Consider the following 16,385-nt stretch of genomic DNA (forward strand, 5'->3'; position numbering starts at 1 on the left):
TGCAATATTGATCAGGTACCATGGCATCCGGTCGCGGGTACTGTTGCGGCTCACTCATGAGTGATCACTTTGGCTGTTTGCAGTGTGTATAGGAAAGAAGCTATGTACAGAGTCAATCGGTTTGGTGGTGGCCGATTTGCTCTGCGCTGCTCCTGCTTGCACCTGAGGTATGGGTGGTCCTTGCCACACTGGCTGCAGGTATGGGAGAAGTGGCACGACGACGACGAAGAAAAGGGACGTCTATTTAAGTTGCGGCAGATTTCTTGGCTGTCGCTGGTGCGAGTGCGACCACTGGAGGTAAGTGCTGCTGGCTTGGGGTATTGGCTTGGAGACGAAAAGGACACGGACCCGCCCCTGGATGGAACGTCTTCCATTGAGCGCATGTTGGGCACGTATGCCTGTGAACTTGAGTGTGAAGGCTATCTGCTACAGGTTCACGTCGACGGTGTTCAACCTCTTCAGGTATTTGCTGGGCCGCGAGCATCCGCAGCTGGCGGTCGTATTATAGCCACGAGCTTGGGGAGAACTGGTGGTTAGCAGTCACTATCAACCTTCATCATTTTGCGAGAACTGTGGAAATACGTCCAGTGAGAAGGCAGATTTTGCCTGTGCTTCTGGTGAAGTAATATAAAGCTAAACAAACAAACAAACTGAGGGTACACAAACAGTTCAGCAGTGCAATGTGGGGCAGCAGCCGTGATAACAAACAAGTATATGGTACAGGCCTTGAGCCAGGTAGCTATATCGTGAACCTTGCGACACACCTCCTTCGCGTCATCAGACTCAACGATATTTAGCTGGCTATCGTTAGTCAGGCTATGTGCCAGCCGGATTGTTCGGGGGTTGGGGTGGGGATGGAAGATATCAGTAAACAAACTTGAAATATCTACGAACGCCCCTCGCAAGATACATTCTTGCACAGCCTTGGGCACAGTTGGTGCAGGTGGCTGAACGGGCGGGTTGCAAGAGCCTGGGCCTTGGGCTGGCGTAGCGGCGGCAGCAGTTGCATTGCCTTGGCCTTGCGAGAGGTGCAACATATAGTACTCTCAGCAATAGGGGCCGAAAAAGCCGACTGTACCTCGTCCCATACGAGAGCGCGGAGGTCCATTGAGCCCGCGTCACCTGACCTGGTCAAAGGTAACATTTGTTCCGGTCGGGCTTCTGGGCTCGCGAGCCGTGTCCGCACTGTCATGTTGCTGGTTTTCGAGGCAAGAGCAGACCTCACTACCATGGGATAGCTATGACAGCTAACGGTCTTGTAAAAATAGAAAGACTTTTATTTCCTTTCGGGTTCAAGCCGCACTGGGAAAGCTCGCCGCGGAGGGCTTGGCCAGTCATTACCTTCACAGTGTCTACAGTTAGGTCAGGTATGCTGAAGAAACACAGTGTCGAGGTGACATTCGGGCTGGCAGCAATGTTACGAAAGGAAAAGGAAAACTAAAAAGAAACACTGCTGAAGCACGATCTGTTGTCTGCAGGAACACCATGGGGCAGGCAAGATATGTTTTCTTTTTAGGAAAACAGGCTGGGTGTCATTTGTAATTACGCAGCAAAGCAAAGCGCATAACGTCAGTCTTGATTGCAGTACAATGCTAACGAGTACTAGCACAGCTGTTATGTAGTTACCCTATATTCTCAATTTATTCCCGTAGCTATGCAAAAGACGTTACTTCAGTAAAGTCTGGCGCTAGCCAAGGTCCACACAGCTTTAATTCCGTGTTTGTGTGTTTGTGCCGTCGGCATGCCTTGCGCTATCCCGTGCCTGTCCCGTACCGTACAATCAAAGACAGCTGGCCACAATATTCAAACAGGGCTTTCAAATGCCAGATCGTAATGTGAATCAACTTGGAAGAATGAGTAGGTATGCGCAGTGTATCGGGGGGAATGCATGCAGGGCGATAGTGCGGTTTCAAATCCCAGGTTATGTTATATAGGAGAAATGAAAGGAGAAATGAAAAATGTATAACTGTCCCTAATTTTCACTGTTCGCCGATGACACCACAGTTTCCGCTTCAAGTAGTTGCAAGCAATTGCTAGTCAATGACCTCCAGAAAAAGATAAACTCCACCATTTCTTGGATGTCGACTTGGAAGCTGAGACCGAACACTAGTAAGACCAAAGTGATGTTCTTCTGTAGCGGTGCTAGTGATCAGTTCTGCAATGTGTCTTTATCATGTCCTGGCAGCTCATCGACCATAGAAATTGTCCATGAACATAAGCACCTTGGTATAATTATTGACGACTGTCTAACATGGGCTCCTCATGTAGACTATATTTGCAAGAAAACTAGTAGTGTTCTCGGCATACTATATCCTCATCGTTCTCATTTGCCAAATACATGCCGTTCTATGTTTTATCGCTCGTATCTATTACCTATTTTCCAGTATGCATGTCAGTCTTGGTGTAGTCTAAGTCAACATCTTGTGAACAAACTTGAAATCCCACATAAATCTCTTCTTAAAATATTGTTTAACAAGCAGAGTTTATTTCCTAGTCTTGAGCTCTATTGTATCAGCAATACTCAGCCACTGCAAGATAATCGCAAACAGCAGCTTTGCGTTTTGATCCACAGAATTCATCTCTCCGTATTCAATTGGTTTTCTCTGTCCCGGTCCACTCGTAATAGTCTCTCACTTCCCCGTGCTAATTCAGCCGCATTTACCAACTCTCCTCTGTTTTTGTCCTACAGCCTTTGGCTGCAACTTCCCCAGCATGTTAAGACATCAAAATGTTTTTTCAGGTTTAAAAATGCACTCCGATCGCATAATGTAGTAGAATTTCCCACCTTGCTCCCCCTTATGTTCTGGCTGCCCGTTTTGGATCCATCAGTTGCCTGATGATCGTAGAGATACATGAAACTCGGAGTTGTGACAAAGCTTCCAAACTCTCTCTTGTGTGTAATGTGGTACGATAGGATCTCATTGCTGGATTCTTGTATATCATTCTTTCTTCTCTTTTTCTATATTCCTTTCTTTTCTTTTCTTGCCTTGGTTGGCTATCACATCTCTCTCGCACTTTGCGTGCCAATTGGTCATGAACCACGAGTTGAGTGAAATAAATAAATAAATAACATCCCTATGCTTTTTTTGCCTAGGTCATCAAGGTGGTAGACGGTGTTGTATTACCCTCGAATGCAAAGAGAAAGTTTATTTCTTTCGCTCAGGGTCCTACCGTATGCCTTTTTGCCTAGCTCATCATGCATGCTATTCGAACAGATGGAACGTTTTGCAGTACAATGATGTAGCCGATCAATTCGTCGTGGTATGGTAGGGAATTGTAGCCTTCAGGGTGGACGTAAAACACTATTTACATACACAAGCTCGGGGAGCAAATGTCTCTCTGTCCCATTCGCTGCCACATACCAACTAAATGCAAAAACATGCACTTCACACCAGCTGACTTGCACGCGTGGCCCTTTTCACGAACCCAGAAAAAAGGATTCGTCTATTATAACGCATGTGTGAAGTCACTAGATTACACCCGCACCAGAGATGAAAGGCGATCGAGCTGTCGCGGAAGAAGCCTAGAAGGGCAAACGGAAAAGATACCTGGTGCTATCCCGTGCCTGTCCCGTACTGTACCAACAACTGGGGCGTCACAGGGCGGCTGTGAGTGGTATGACGGGGTTGGGGGTATCCCCTGAGAAAAATAAGGATTTTTCGGCTAACAGGGCACGTTTTAGTATTCTACAGCCGCAAAGGAGGGTTCCCCTAACACTTATTCGACAACCCCACTGCAACTCCAAAACATACTTCTCATGTACTTCCTCCGCGTCATCGAAATTGTCGCAGTTTGACTAGTGACTTGTCACTTGTTACTGACAACTCCATAAGCTAAGCCAATCAAAACTTATTACACAGTATGATAGTCTGAAGACTAGAGTAACGTTCCAGGACATTTGGACTGAGAGTTTTCATGCAGAGATGAAGTCCTCGTCGTCGCTGATGTCAATGGACGCAAAAACATCGTTCCGAAATATTTCAAGGAAGGTTGAAAGTTGGTCGCGCCTCATCTCAAACGCTTTGACTTTCTCCACAGGACAAGAGCTGCTATGCTTGTCGTCTACTAGCTCTGGATGATTTCTACTTCACCACCAAAGAAGTATGAATACACGATCGTTGCGAGGTCGGTTGATTACCGTCGGCGGAATCACCTTGATCTTGAAATGAACTTTTTTTAGCCGTGGCATGCCCATATATTTTAACTGTGTGGTCACAGCTCGTGCAGGTAAGTGTACTATCACGTCAGCGCGACCTCTTTTTCAGCATCACTGGTACGGCACCTGGGCGTGCATCACTAGCACTACGTGTAGAGTCTACACGGCTCTTGCAGGTACAATCATGTACTGAGTGTCTCAGCCAGAGGGACAAATTTTATCGCTGTTGCATGCATTTAGTTTGCCTGACCCCTCGATGTTTCTCCAAGCGCTGCCACTTGTTCCACGAAGTCATTCTCACCCCAGCTAAGGTAAAACAGTGATGAGGCTTGAGTGGATGGCCATAAGCACGAGAAATGTGCAGGCTGCAACGCCTGACTGATCTCAGCGAGTCGAAATTACCATCGCAGCGACATCAGCGAAGAAATTGCGTCTAGTTCAAATATTTCAGCTTCCAATTTCAGAAAAAAGAACTTTGCCGTCACCCTATACTGATGACTATCGCCTATGTCCGATTCCTGTATCACGAGTGCTGGTGAGTAAACACCCCGTTTTATTTCAAAAGTCAAACTGCGACAATTTCGATGACGCGGAGGAAGTATTTTTAGTATTTTCTGTACATTGTAGGTAGCCAAGCAAGGCAAAAGGAACCCATTGCCCTCGAAAAAATCGCAAAATCCGAAGTAGAAGCGTGCTGCCCGTTCTAGCGCCAGCCGCTGTGCAAAAACGTATGTTATGTTCTGCAAAGGTCCGCAGCGTCGCATGCACTATGTACACGGCCGGCCTGGACAGTCGCAAAGTAATATTTTGGTTGTTTTTAGAGAGAGAGAAGAAGATCCTTTTTTATTCGGTGGGATTGAAAGATCTGCCAGTGGACCGGAGAGCTACAACACTGGAAGCAGAAGAAAGGGCTTGCGGAATCTTCTCTGTCTTCGTGGCAACAGGACTTTTGTTTGCGAGAGACTTTCGTCCTGTCGTCGCGGACGCAATTCTTGCTGCTGCTACCAAAAAACTCGGAGAACGATACGATCGTAAATCGTTAGGTGAAGCGGGTCGTGTCGGTGAACAGCTGCAGAATATTTTGCCGCTGTGGAGCAGCAGTCCAAACACTTTTCTAGTTCGGAGAATGAAGCATTTCCCTTTTCCATTTACAAGCGCGGCTTTCGCGGGTGTAATGCATTTTCGCATCAGCTTGCAGTAGATCGTCAGGAGCCAGAGGTACTAGGTAGGTGTCGTTGTGGAAAGAATATAATTATGTTGTAGCTGACAAGTGACATACATGTAGAGTCTCTTGACCGTGCTGATCGCCATTTTAACACGGTAGATCTTGGAAATTTTTAGTTCTGGACCCAGTGATCGCCGCCAGCTCAGCTCTGTTTCTGTCAAGTTTTCAGGGAATGCGTCCGTGAGGAATCGTCTAATTGGTCCTACCCGTGACTCCAACCGCCTATCGTAATGGATAACCGCCTGGAGTCTTGGGCAATAACTAACTGCTAGTGCTAGGCATCAAGTCTGTATGCTCCTCCTTGCAATGAAAGTAATTTGTTGCGATGTTTTGTACAAGTCCGAAGATCCTTGAATTTTTTATTGCTTTTTTCGATGAATTGGGCGGACTATCATGGACGAAAAGTGGTACGACCATGGTCGTAGTGGTCGTGCCGTGTGTGACGCCCTTGATCAAAGACAGCTGGCCACAATATTCAAATAGGGCTTTCAAAAGCAAGATCATAACGTGAAGCAACTTGGAAGAATGAGTATCTTTGGGCAATGCCTTTTAAAGTGGACCTGTTCTCCACAATGGTGGCAAAGCAGCGGTGACGGCGTAGCAACACTGTCTTGCACAAATGTGGAAGCTGCGGACACTGCACCAACTCTGGTGCCGGTTGCTGTTTGCAGTGCCCGGATCCTATCAAGGCATTCAGACACCTTCAGGTCCCTGCCTGCTATGGACAAACGGACATCCTTTGCAAACACTCACAGCCCACTCGACATTGAACCAATTACTTTATTTTGCACAAGAAGAACTAAAACTAAAAGAACAAAAGAAAAGGTATCAAGGCTCGCGACCAAGTGCACATGGACAAAATGGTGACCTACGTCATTGTGTGCACTCACAATAAAACTAGAAAAATAATACTGGAAAATGGATGAACAGAGCGCGGATAAATAATGCAAAGCTTAATAAGAAATGATACGTAGTGATCAATAGTAAATACATTCGATATCAAGAAAGGAATAGAGAGAGTGAGAGAGAGAGGGAGAGGGAGAGAGAGAAAGAGAAAAGAGAGAGAGAGAGAGAGAGAGAGAGAGAGAGAGAGAGAGAGAGAGACAAATACAGAGAGAGAGAGACAAATACAGAGAGAGAGAGAGAGAGAGAGAGAGAGAGAGAGAGAGAGAGAGGGAGGGAGAGAGGAAGAAAGAGAGAGAGAGAGAGAGAGAGAGAGAGAGAGAGAAAGAGAGGAAGAGAGAGAGAGAGAGAGAGAGAGAGAGTGACATACTCACCATCACAAACAAGTACCCCTTGCCCACACAAATACAGTCAAACCTCGTTAGGACGAACTTCAAGGGACTGAACACATTTGTTTGTCTTATCGGGAGTTCTTCTTATCCAGATCTGACCAAAAAAAATCGATATGCATATCAGATGGATTGTATTTACGTGAAGGTGCATGCTGTGGTACATGGAAAGCATGTTATTCTTAGCATAAGCCAGAAACAGGTAAGTACAATGAAAAACTGAAAGTGCAATGTATCAAACACGCTTGAAAACAATTTGCACTGTACGTACAAATGACCTCGACTATTGAAAAACAAGAAGAAAAAAGGCAGCCAGCGCACGCGCACGCTCATGGACTGAAAGTTCGTACTACATGTACATCTACATGACCACACTGACTTTGTTCAAATCACACTTGAAAATAGTTCGTCTTCGCGAAAGTTCGCTGCACAGAAGTTCGTCGTAAACGAATAATTTTGACTTGAATTGATGCCTGGCCAACCATAGGATTGGCCTTAGTTCGTACTAATGGAAAGTTCGCCTTATCAGTGTTCGTCCTAACGAGGTTCGACTGTACGTCACATACGCACACCTGCAGTAGCATGCATATGGAAAGTAAACGGCATGCTCTCATGCGCGCTAACACGTGTGTACGCCTGCCTGTGTGTGCTCAACATTCGTGGACATGCACGAGTGCACACACTCACACACAACATGCGCCATGCCATGTTCATTGGATTTTGCCTGTATTTCACCTGATGATCAGGCATGAAAGTATACTACTGAAAATTGCATTCTTGTCTCCAAGGAAATTGTTCATCAATGCCCATAGAAATCTTCATTGATAATGATCCAGAACTCCCTATGCCATTGCCTTTGTTACGTTTTCTCACTAACTGTGTTTGTTTGTTTGTTTGTGTGTGTTTTTGCACATACATAGTTGTGTGTGTGTGTGTGTGTGTGTGTGTGTGTGTGTGTGTGTGTGTGTGTGTGTGTGTGTGTGTGTGTGTGAGCGTGCGTGTGTGTTTTCATGCATATGCGTATTAATTTTTGTGTGTGGGAATCGGCATGTGTATGTGTGTATTTGTGTATGTTTATGTGTGTTTGTACAGCAAACAAGCCTTGATTGTCCTTGTTGTTCTGTTGTGTGTGTTTGTATGAACTTGGTTTGCATTCATTAACAATGCTACTTCCAGCTTGGTTGGACACCATTACACCGTGCAGCTTTGGGTGGACATGTTTCCGTAGCAGAATATCTACTTAATTCTGGACATTCGCTGGACCCAAAGGATAATGTAAGTCAGGATATCCCAGGTGCATCCTTGTTAGTGTATGAACAGAAAAGAAGGATTGTACGGGTGTACAAAGTCCTGTGCATGTGTACCAGGTCTTATGTTCATCAGTTGTACGCACAAAAATAACATGCACAACTGGAAAACGTTTTCCAAGAAGAACAACAGTTTTCACGATCTTCAACAGCCTACAAGAAAATTGGCGAGCACCCATGCTCATTCCCTGGGCACTGCAAATTCACAACACATTTCATTTCAAAGAATCATTATCAATGTTTCGGCAAATTGCCATCATCAGGATGCAATATGAAGTGGAAGTCTGCCCAGGAGCAGTTATATACACTAATTTGGGATTCTTAGGTGTTCATTATATTTCTATGACTACACCTCTTACCTCAGTGCTTGGAATATGACATGCCTAAAACTAGTGAAAGATCACAAGTTTTCACTGACTCATATGCTGGGTGTTGGTAATAAGTTAGCACAGCGCAGATGTCACCAAATAACTTGAGAAATGTCTGAACAGGTTTCTCGCAAGCAATAGACGAATGTGACCATGCCAGTATTTTCCCGAAAATACTGTCACCTAGAGAACCGGTGCGGTGTGACTGTTTTAGAGTAATGACCATCCAGCACTGGTGTTGATCTCTGGGCCTTCATTTCGGATCTCCACTGCCTCCCGCAATTTGCGGCTTGCCCTGTCACTGGCTCTTGCAATCACCGGCACTGCCCAGAAGATGCTGTTCCTGACACTCAGGTTGATCCATGCATATTTAGCTCGCCTGTAGTCACCCCATGGCTTATCCACAGTGCCTCTACGAGCTTCACCATTCTGTTCCTCCAGTCTCGTCTCCAGTGTGCGACCCGTCTCTTCGATGTATTTTTCCCTGCACAACTTGCATTGCAGACGGTATATTACATTCCTCCTCAAACATATTTTTACTCCACCCAACTTACAAGTCTGACACGGTCCCATTGGGTGTCCTCTTCTCTTTGTCTTTCTGATGTTGGGCTCCTTAATGCAGCTGGGCGGACTTTGTGCTGAATGACTGAGCTGACGTTTGAGGCTACCCGCATGCTCGTAAGCCACCCGGACTGGTAACTTGTGCTTCCGGATAGCTTTGCTGACGCTGTGATGCACCCCGTCCGACTTATATGGCAGCTTCAAAAACGCACAACACGGATTACCTCGGCAGAAACGCTTGGGTTTTCTTGCTGCTTCTCTTGCATTTTAAAATGATGAGGCTTTCTGGATAGTGGTTGAGTTGAAGTTGGTCTTGAATTTTCTGTTCACTTCCTTTACACATGGTGTCATCGGAAGACAGACGTTGTGCTCTTAAAAATTGAGACTGTGCAACAGCAAGTTTGATGTGATGAGGCACAGCAGATGTGTAGTCTATCAGCAATCCACTATTGCATGGCTTTGGGAAGAGCTTGTCAGTCACCTGGCCCGACTGTTGTATGGCAATTGTCATGTCCATGTATCAATCCAGCCTTTGCTACTGCTGAGCTCGTAGGTGAACTTGAGTCGGTCGTGTCCTGCATTGAAGTGCTATATTAGCTCCAAGAGGCGTTTCTCACCGTGGGTCCAGAGAATGATCGCATCATCAATGTACCGTGTGTACAGTACAGGCAGAACCGGTGATTCGGCAAGAAGGCGCGTTTCCAGAGAGTGCATGAACAATATTGCGAATGGTGGTGCTCGATTATTGCCCATTGCGACTCCCTCTAGCTGGTGTAAAATTTGTCGCCCGAATCTGAATAAATTGTAAGTGAGAACAAATTGAAGCAAGTCCTTGACTTCGCACACGTTAAGGCCGAACATGTTGATTCTTTTGAAATGCTGTTCCAATATTCCTCCCACTGCGTCGACTCCCTCTTCAATCGGAATGCTGGGGTACAGGCCCACGACATCCAAAGTGGCAAGAATTGTCCCCTCTGGAGCTTTAAGATCTGGGAATATAGTGCAGATGTCATCAAGGGCTTCATTCGTAATAGGGAGGTGCGCAGGGGCAAAGTCTAGCAACTGGTGTAGAATGCGTTCCAGTATGATTGATATGCCCGTGACAGGAGTATCACATGCCGACACGGCGCGTTGTAGGGGTAGGTTCTGCTTATGATCCTTTCGGAGACCATAGAACTCGGGGAATCTTGTATTATTGGGGAGAATCGACTTCAGCAGCTTGGAATCCATGTTCTTGCATTTATCCCAAAGGACAGCTTTCACCCGAGACTCGAACTCGGTTATTGTTATGTCAACCTTTACGTACATAGCGCTATCCGATAGCAATGCGTCTGCCTTCTCCAGGTAGAGTTTTTGTTTCAGTGCGACCAACTTCTTACTTTTGTCTGACGGTTTGATGACTGTACTTGTGTGCTTGCAGAGTCTGGCCAGCTCATCTCGTTCCTCCTTGGTCATTTTAGACGTCGGTGGCTTGTGTTTGGTGTAGGCAGCGAGAACATCGTCCTTGAAATTCGCAAGCTTCCTTTCTTCATCGTCACACATTTTTGGCGGTTGTTTAAACTCACGCTGCTTGAGCTTCCAGAGTTTTCTGTCGCCCACCGTGTCAGAAACAGTCTCGTTGTCTAGAACCTCCACCTCTTGAGGCTGGGCCTACTGACAGCGCAACGTGTAGGCCATCCGCTCGACAGACGTAATCACCTCCGAACGCTCACGATCCGTAAACGAGCCTGTCGAAGGAACAAAGCTCTAAAATCCGCCTGATGCTTTCCGGCACACAATCATCCACAACCAATTCCCGGTGGGCACTGGATCCATCACATGTCGCCACACTACTAGTCCGAGCGCCAAGCTGGGCTTGTGATGCGGCTTGCGTAATTTCATGCTCTGGCTGGCCAGCTTCTGCACGAAGCGTGCCAAGCTTCCGGGCTAGCCTTGCATTCATATCGATGCACTCCTCTGTGGCTACGCAACGCATTTTGGTACGGATCCTTATGTAGTCCTCCCGAGAGAATGACCAGAGCTTGTCCCGAAAGTGCGTGCTCTGTCTGAAGCGAAAGTCCTTCTCTGCACACTTGTGTTCTATGGCGTCGCGCAGAAGGCGAAGGCAGGACTGGTGTCTTCTTCTTTGGCAGACTTGCTTGTGCCTGGAATACCTTGGCTGTTGGGTGCACTGGGTTATAAATCGCGAAATCAAATCCCTTCCGGCGTTGTAGCAGAAATGACAACTGACACTCGCTCCTTTGCAACTTCCATGCCCATTGCACATAGCGCCACAGTGCCTCGCTCCGGAAAGAGGAGAACCACGAACGAAGTAGGGGTGAGGCATCCTGCAGCTTCAATATGAAGTGGAAGTCTGCCCAGGAGCAGTTATATACACTAATTTGCTGTTCTTAGGTGTTGATAATATTTCTATGACTACACATGTTACCTCAGTACTAGGGATCATGACCCGGGAAAACACTGACATGGTCACATTCGTCTATTTCTTGCGAGACACCTGTTCAGACATTTCCCAAGTTATCTGGTGACATCTGCGCTGTGCTAACTTATTACCTATCCCCAGCATATGAGTCAGTGAAAACTTGGGATCTTTCATTAGTTTTAGACATGTCATATTCCTAGCACGGAGGTAACATGTGTTGTTATAGAAATATTATCAACACCTAAGAACACCAAATTAGTATATATAACTGCTCCTGGGCAGACTTCCACTTCATATTGCATCCTGATGATGGCAATTTGCCGAAACGTTGAAAACGATTTTTTGAAATGAAAATTAATGTGTTGTGAAATTGCAGTGCCCAGGGAATGAGCATGTGTGCTCACCAATTCTCTTCGAGTTATGAAGCTGCAGGATGCCTCACCGTTACTTCGTTCAACAGCCTAGACAACACTATTGAGTTCCTTGCGTCACCTCAAAAGTACTTATAAGTCCAATGTCTCAATGAGATTTGGTGCATGTGTTTCATGTGAAATTGCACTGCACACCATTGCGGTTCTGTAAAGCAACCGGCTGCTAGATTGGAGATCTTTGGTATGTTATACACCTGCAAAATGTTACACTTTCCAGTGGCGGGTAAGATAGTTGGACAGCACAATCAGTTATGTCTTTGTGCGTAACCCGTACAGTAATGGTGGTTTGTTTAAATCTGCACGAAGAAGTCCCAGCCAAACTTGGTTGGTTCACTTTTAAGTGGCGTACTTTCTTGTCCTGAACAAAAACAATCTACCAACCCACATGGGGAGAAAACTGGTTAGTGGCATCGATGCGACGTTTTTTTTGTTCATTGAAAGCATATGTTCTGAGATTATGAACTGGCTCTCAGTGGCAGCAGAGGGTTGGGCGTATTTTCGAGGCTATTTGTAAATTCTTACCCTATACCTCACGCCCTCAAACTTATCCCAGACAATAACGACCTTTTTGGGAGACAGTATGCTGCTTTGAGTAACTTGTATTGTAATACAAATGTTCAACAAGCTTGAAAGCAACTCCACACTGCTGCCGGCAACCAGCTCGGGAATCCCCACAATACACTTACAATATTTGTGAAGTGAAATACCAAGCAATGGACAGCAGCTGGTTAATGAGGAGCCATAGCTGACTTGTAATGAGCAGGAACAAGTGAGGCCAATGCCGGTTAGGAGGAGCAGAGCTAAATGCTCCAATCTACCGTATGGAAGATGATGTGATGTGAGAAATGAGGGGTGAACACTTAGCATGAGGTAGAAGCAAACATATGTTGACGTTGCATGAATGGCATACGATAAAAAAGAAAGTGAAAGTAAGTAGTCAGTCACATGCAAAATCAATGTCATTATGGTTGGTGTTGTTGTGAACTACCCCGTCTACACTGGCCAACAAGCAACACTCGATCACAGCCCACTCGACATTGGACTAGTTACTTGCTTTTGTACAAGAAGGACTAAAACTAAAATAGCTAGAGAAGAAGGATAAAGGCTTGCGCACCAAGATGACACGTACAAAATGGCGACCTACGTCATCGTGTGCACGCACAAGAGTACTAGAAAATGGAATACTGTCACGAACACAGTGCGAATTAATAATACAAAGCTCAAGAAGAATTGACACGTAGTGATCAACCGCAAATATGTTTGTTATCAAGAAAGGAATAGAGAGAGGGAAAGAGGGAGAGAGAGAGAGAGAGAGAGATGAGATGGCGTTGACAGTTACTTGGCCAACCTATTACACCTCCCCCTCTAGACGCCACTAATCAGGAACAATATTGCATTGGGCATCGACGGATAGCTGGGGCATGGAGATCATAGGGTGGGACCAAGTCAATGTCTCCGCCATCAAATTACAGGGCGACGCCTTCACTATCACTAGCGTCACTTTCACTGTCACTCTTGGTAGGACTTGGCTAAGCGCTGTGGACATCAGTAGTAATGTAAGGCAATTCAAGTCATTCCTCCCTTTACATCCTCAGTGTTCGGTAATACAGGAGCTCAGTCTAGCTTCAGCAGTAAATGTTGACCACTGTCTCTGCGTCATTGACATGGCTGATCACAACTGTTGATGGTGACACACTCTTTTCCACTTTCCAGCCAGGCTCAAATGGCGGGAGCAGCTTCTGGTGATACCCGGGGCGTAGGAACAGTACTGCATCACCGAGACTGTAGGCTGACTGTTTGCTGCTGCGTGGTTGTGGAGGGCTCGATGCAGACAACTCTCTCCACAACATCACGTACATGGGCATCCGATCCATTCAGCTTGTTAACCCACTCGCTCACGAAAGGCGCGGACAGGCACGCTACCAGAATTAATGACCGGGGCTTCCAGGCTCACATCGCGCGCATAGGCAACACTGTTGTCGAAGAATACGACCGGGAACAGTAGTAAAACAGCAGGAGGTCCAGCGCCCTCCTCCAGACCGATACTTTATCTAGTACTTTCTTCATCAGCGTTATGAGAGTCCGATTAATGCGCTCCATGCCGCCTTGTTACTGTGGGTGATGAACTGCTCCCGTCTTCACACCCACCCCGAACTGGGTGAGGAGGGCCTGGACAAGAGTATTCTGGAACTCCGTCCCGTTGTCCATTCTAGTCTTGTCGGGCGAACCCCACCTGCAGCAGATTCTAGTCATGCAGCGCTCCTGTAAGACTAGCAGCAACGTGTCACGTAGTGGCTTTACATCGAACCGCTTGCTAAATACATCAGCTTACACGAGTGCACAGTGGTATTGTTGGCTCTAGTGTGTCCACTTGCTGCACACTCGAAGGGCGACGGGGGACATCTGGGTCAGTAGGTGGCACCGTCGCTCCACCGCGTCCATTTGCTGCACAGCACGCTTGCCAGTAATGGCAAAATTCTTGGCAGCGTAAGTTCATACCGGGAAAGTAGCAGATGCCGCACAACATCTCGTACATCACTGTCCAGCTACCGTGCTCGGACATCCGATGCGCTTCTTCCCCTACATGTGGTATCAGGGATCCTGGGATGATCAGCACTGTCATATTTCCGACTGCCAGGAGCCTGAAGCTGCTAGATAGCTCTCCATCATCAATAACAAGCTGGTCTCTGATCCTGTTGAATGGTTTTACCTCGACTCGTTTGCCTAGCTGGACGGTCGACAGTACAGGCATAGGCTGGGGAGATGCTCTCTGGGCATGCTGTACTTTTTCGTGTGTGATGGCTTGTCCCTTTGCATCGTCAACTGCGCTAGCGTTGGGTGCAGTTTAATCGTTTGGTCTCCATCAGGTCAGTTGCCACTTGTAAATGATGTTCTATGAGCACCATATGGAGGCCTACTACGCGAACACAGCATACATTCTCGGCAATTTCACATAGCAATCCAAATACAGCCTTGGAGTCGGTAATGAGCTGCATGGATTCCATGCCCCACTCAACAGCCAGTGACAGGCCACGCATTGTGGCGTCGAATTCTGCGACGTTGATGTGTTTCCTGTCGTCTGCATCACGTAGCCACTTGCCATCCTCAATGATGTGTCCATTGCGTCTCAGCACAACACCAGTTGCCAGGTCAGACGCGTCGCATTAGACTGCCCAGTTGCCGTCAGACGTTGATGGCACACGCCAAACTCCACGCGCAAGGTCACCACATGCCAGATGCTCAAATACTTCCTCGGTACACCGTACATTGCATTACAGAACTGGATCGTCCTTCCCAGTTGTTGTGCTTGCCATATGCTTCTAGTACGAACAAACGGGTTACGGCCAGGCGCATACTAGGTAGTGACAGGTCAGTCGTACGGTCCACTGGAAGGCGCTTCGCTTTGTCAGGAGACACTCAAATGCAAGATGTATGCCATCTCGCCTCAACCATCTGGCGCTGGTAGCAGATGTCGACAGCTGCAATGCAAAGACTCGTGCAGTAGACAGTAGCTCTGGTGGCTTTGTGGGCAGGCTGTAGCGCCAGTTCAGCTGCTACTGCTTCCTATGTTGATGCTGGCATCAGCACATCATCAACATAATTGTCCACCTCAGGCCAAGGCCGTGTAACATAACTTTCTGGGCAATTGCTAGCCCAAGGCACACTCGCGTCATCACGGACAGCTTGTCACGACTGCCTGGTAGCATTGAAAAGCAGGATCGAAGTGCACTTGCAGGTAAGCCTCGTGTATGTCGACGAGCTCATACTGCTCTCCGACTTTCCGCCATTAACGGATCTTCTCTGTACATGCGGGCGCATCCGTACTGGGCCTGGACTGGATCAGGTTATTCAGGCCTTGGTAGTCAAGGCACGGACGTACCGGAGTGCTAGCCTTGTGTGTCTGGCTCTTCATAAATAGTGGAATGAAGGCTCCAAGTGGGTGGCCTCATCAAGCTCTACTAGCCAACCCTTATCTACCCAAGCTCTACTAGCCAACCCTTATCTACCCACGAGTCCACTTCTGCACAGAATTGAGCCTGTTGACCATCCAACAGAGCTCTGTGTGCGCACTGGCAAATGACTGAGCCGATCGGCCAGGTTGGCGCTTGTCTGTCCGTCCTTCCAGCGCCACTGCTCGGTGTTTTCATCCCACCGGATTAGACCGTTGTCGGCTTCTAGTGTTACCCCTATATCATCCTTCGTAATGGTCACATGACGTACGGGGTGGTCGCTGTCACACACCGTTGTTGCTGTGATGCCAGAGGTTGCTGTGCCCGGGCCAAACTTAGCAGGGTTTAACTCACCTGCTTCGTCATAGCCTATGCTGACACCTCCGATGCCAGCAATTACGTCTGCGCAGGGATGTACGTATGCGCCAACTGCTGAGAGTGATCTGACAACACTTGCTTTCACATGCACGCGTGGAAGAGACACAGGTCCATCTAGACGTTGAAGCTGGAGGTCTGCTTCAACTTGGATCTCAACAAGGTTGCCATCCAGGGCCACCACTAATGTATGTTGATCGATTCCGTATGAAATGTTGACGTGCTTGATAGATTTGCACTGTATTATTAATAATTGAGGAGCAAGAAAAGTGTTGTATGAAAGCCAAAGGAAAAGAGT

At 47.1% G+C, this 16,385-nt stretch overlaps 1 protein-coding gene across 1 annotated transcript in view; it reads left to right on the forward strand.

The window, feature by feature from the left end:
* Positions 1–16,385, forward strand: part of LOC135827329 (uncharacterized) — a 350,751-nt gene that overhangs the window by 108,945 nt on the left and 225,421 nt on the right. Inside the window, exon 7 of the mRNA XM_065339849.1 lies at positions 7,850–7,948. Within this exon, the coding sequence (XP_065195921.1) occupies positions 7,850–7,948 (99 nt within the window). The remainder of the gene's footprint in view (positions 1–7,849; positions 7,949–16,385) is intronic.

Source organism: Sycon ciliatum, chromosome 11, assembly GCF_964019385.1.
Source record: "Sycon ciliatum chromosome 11, ocSycCili1.1, whole genome shotgun sequence".
Taxonomy (NCBI): domain Eukaryota; kingdom Metazoa; phylum Porifera; class Calcarea; order Leucosolenida; family Sycettidae; genus Sycon; species Sycon ciliatum.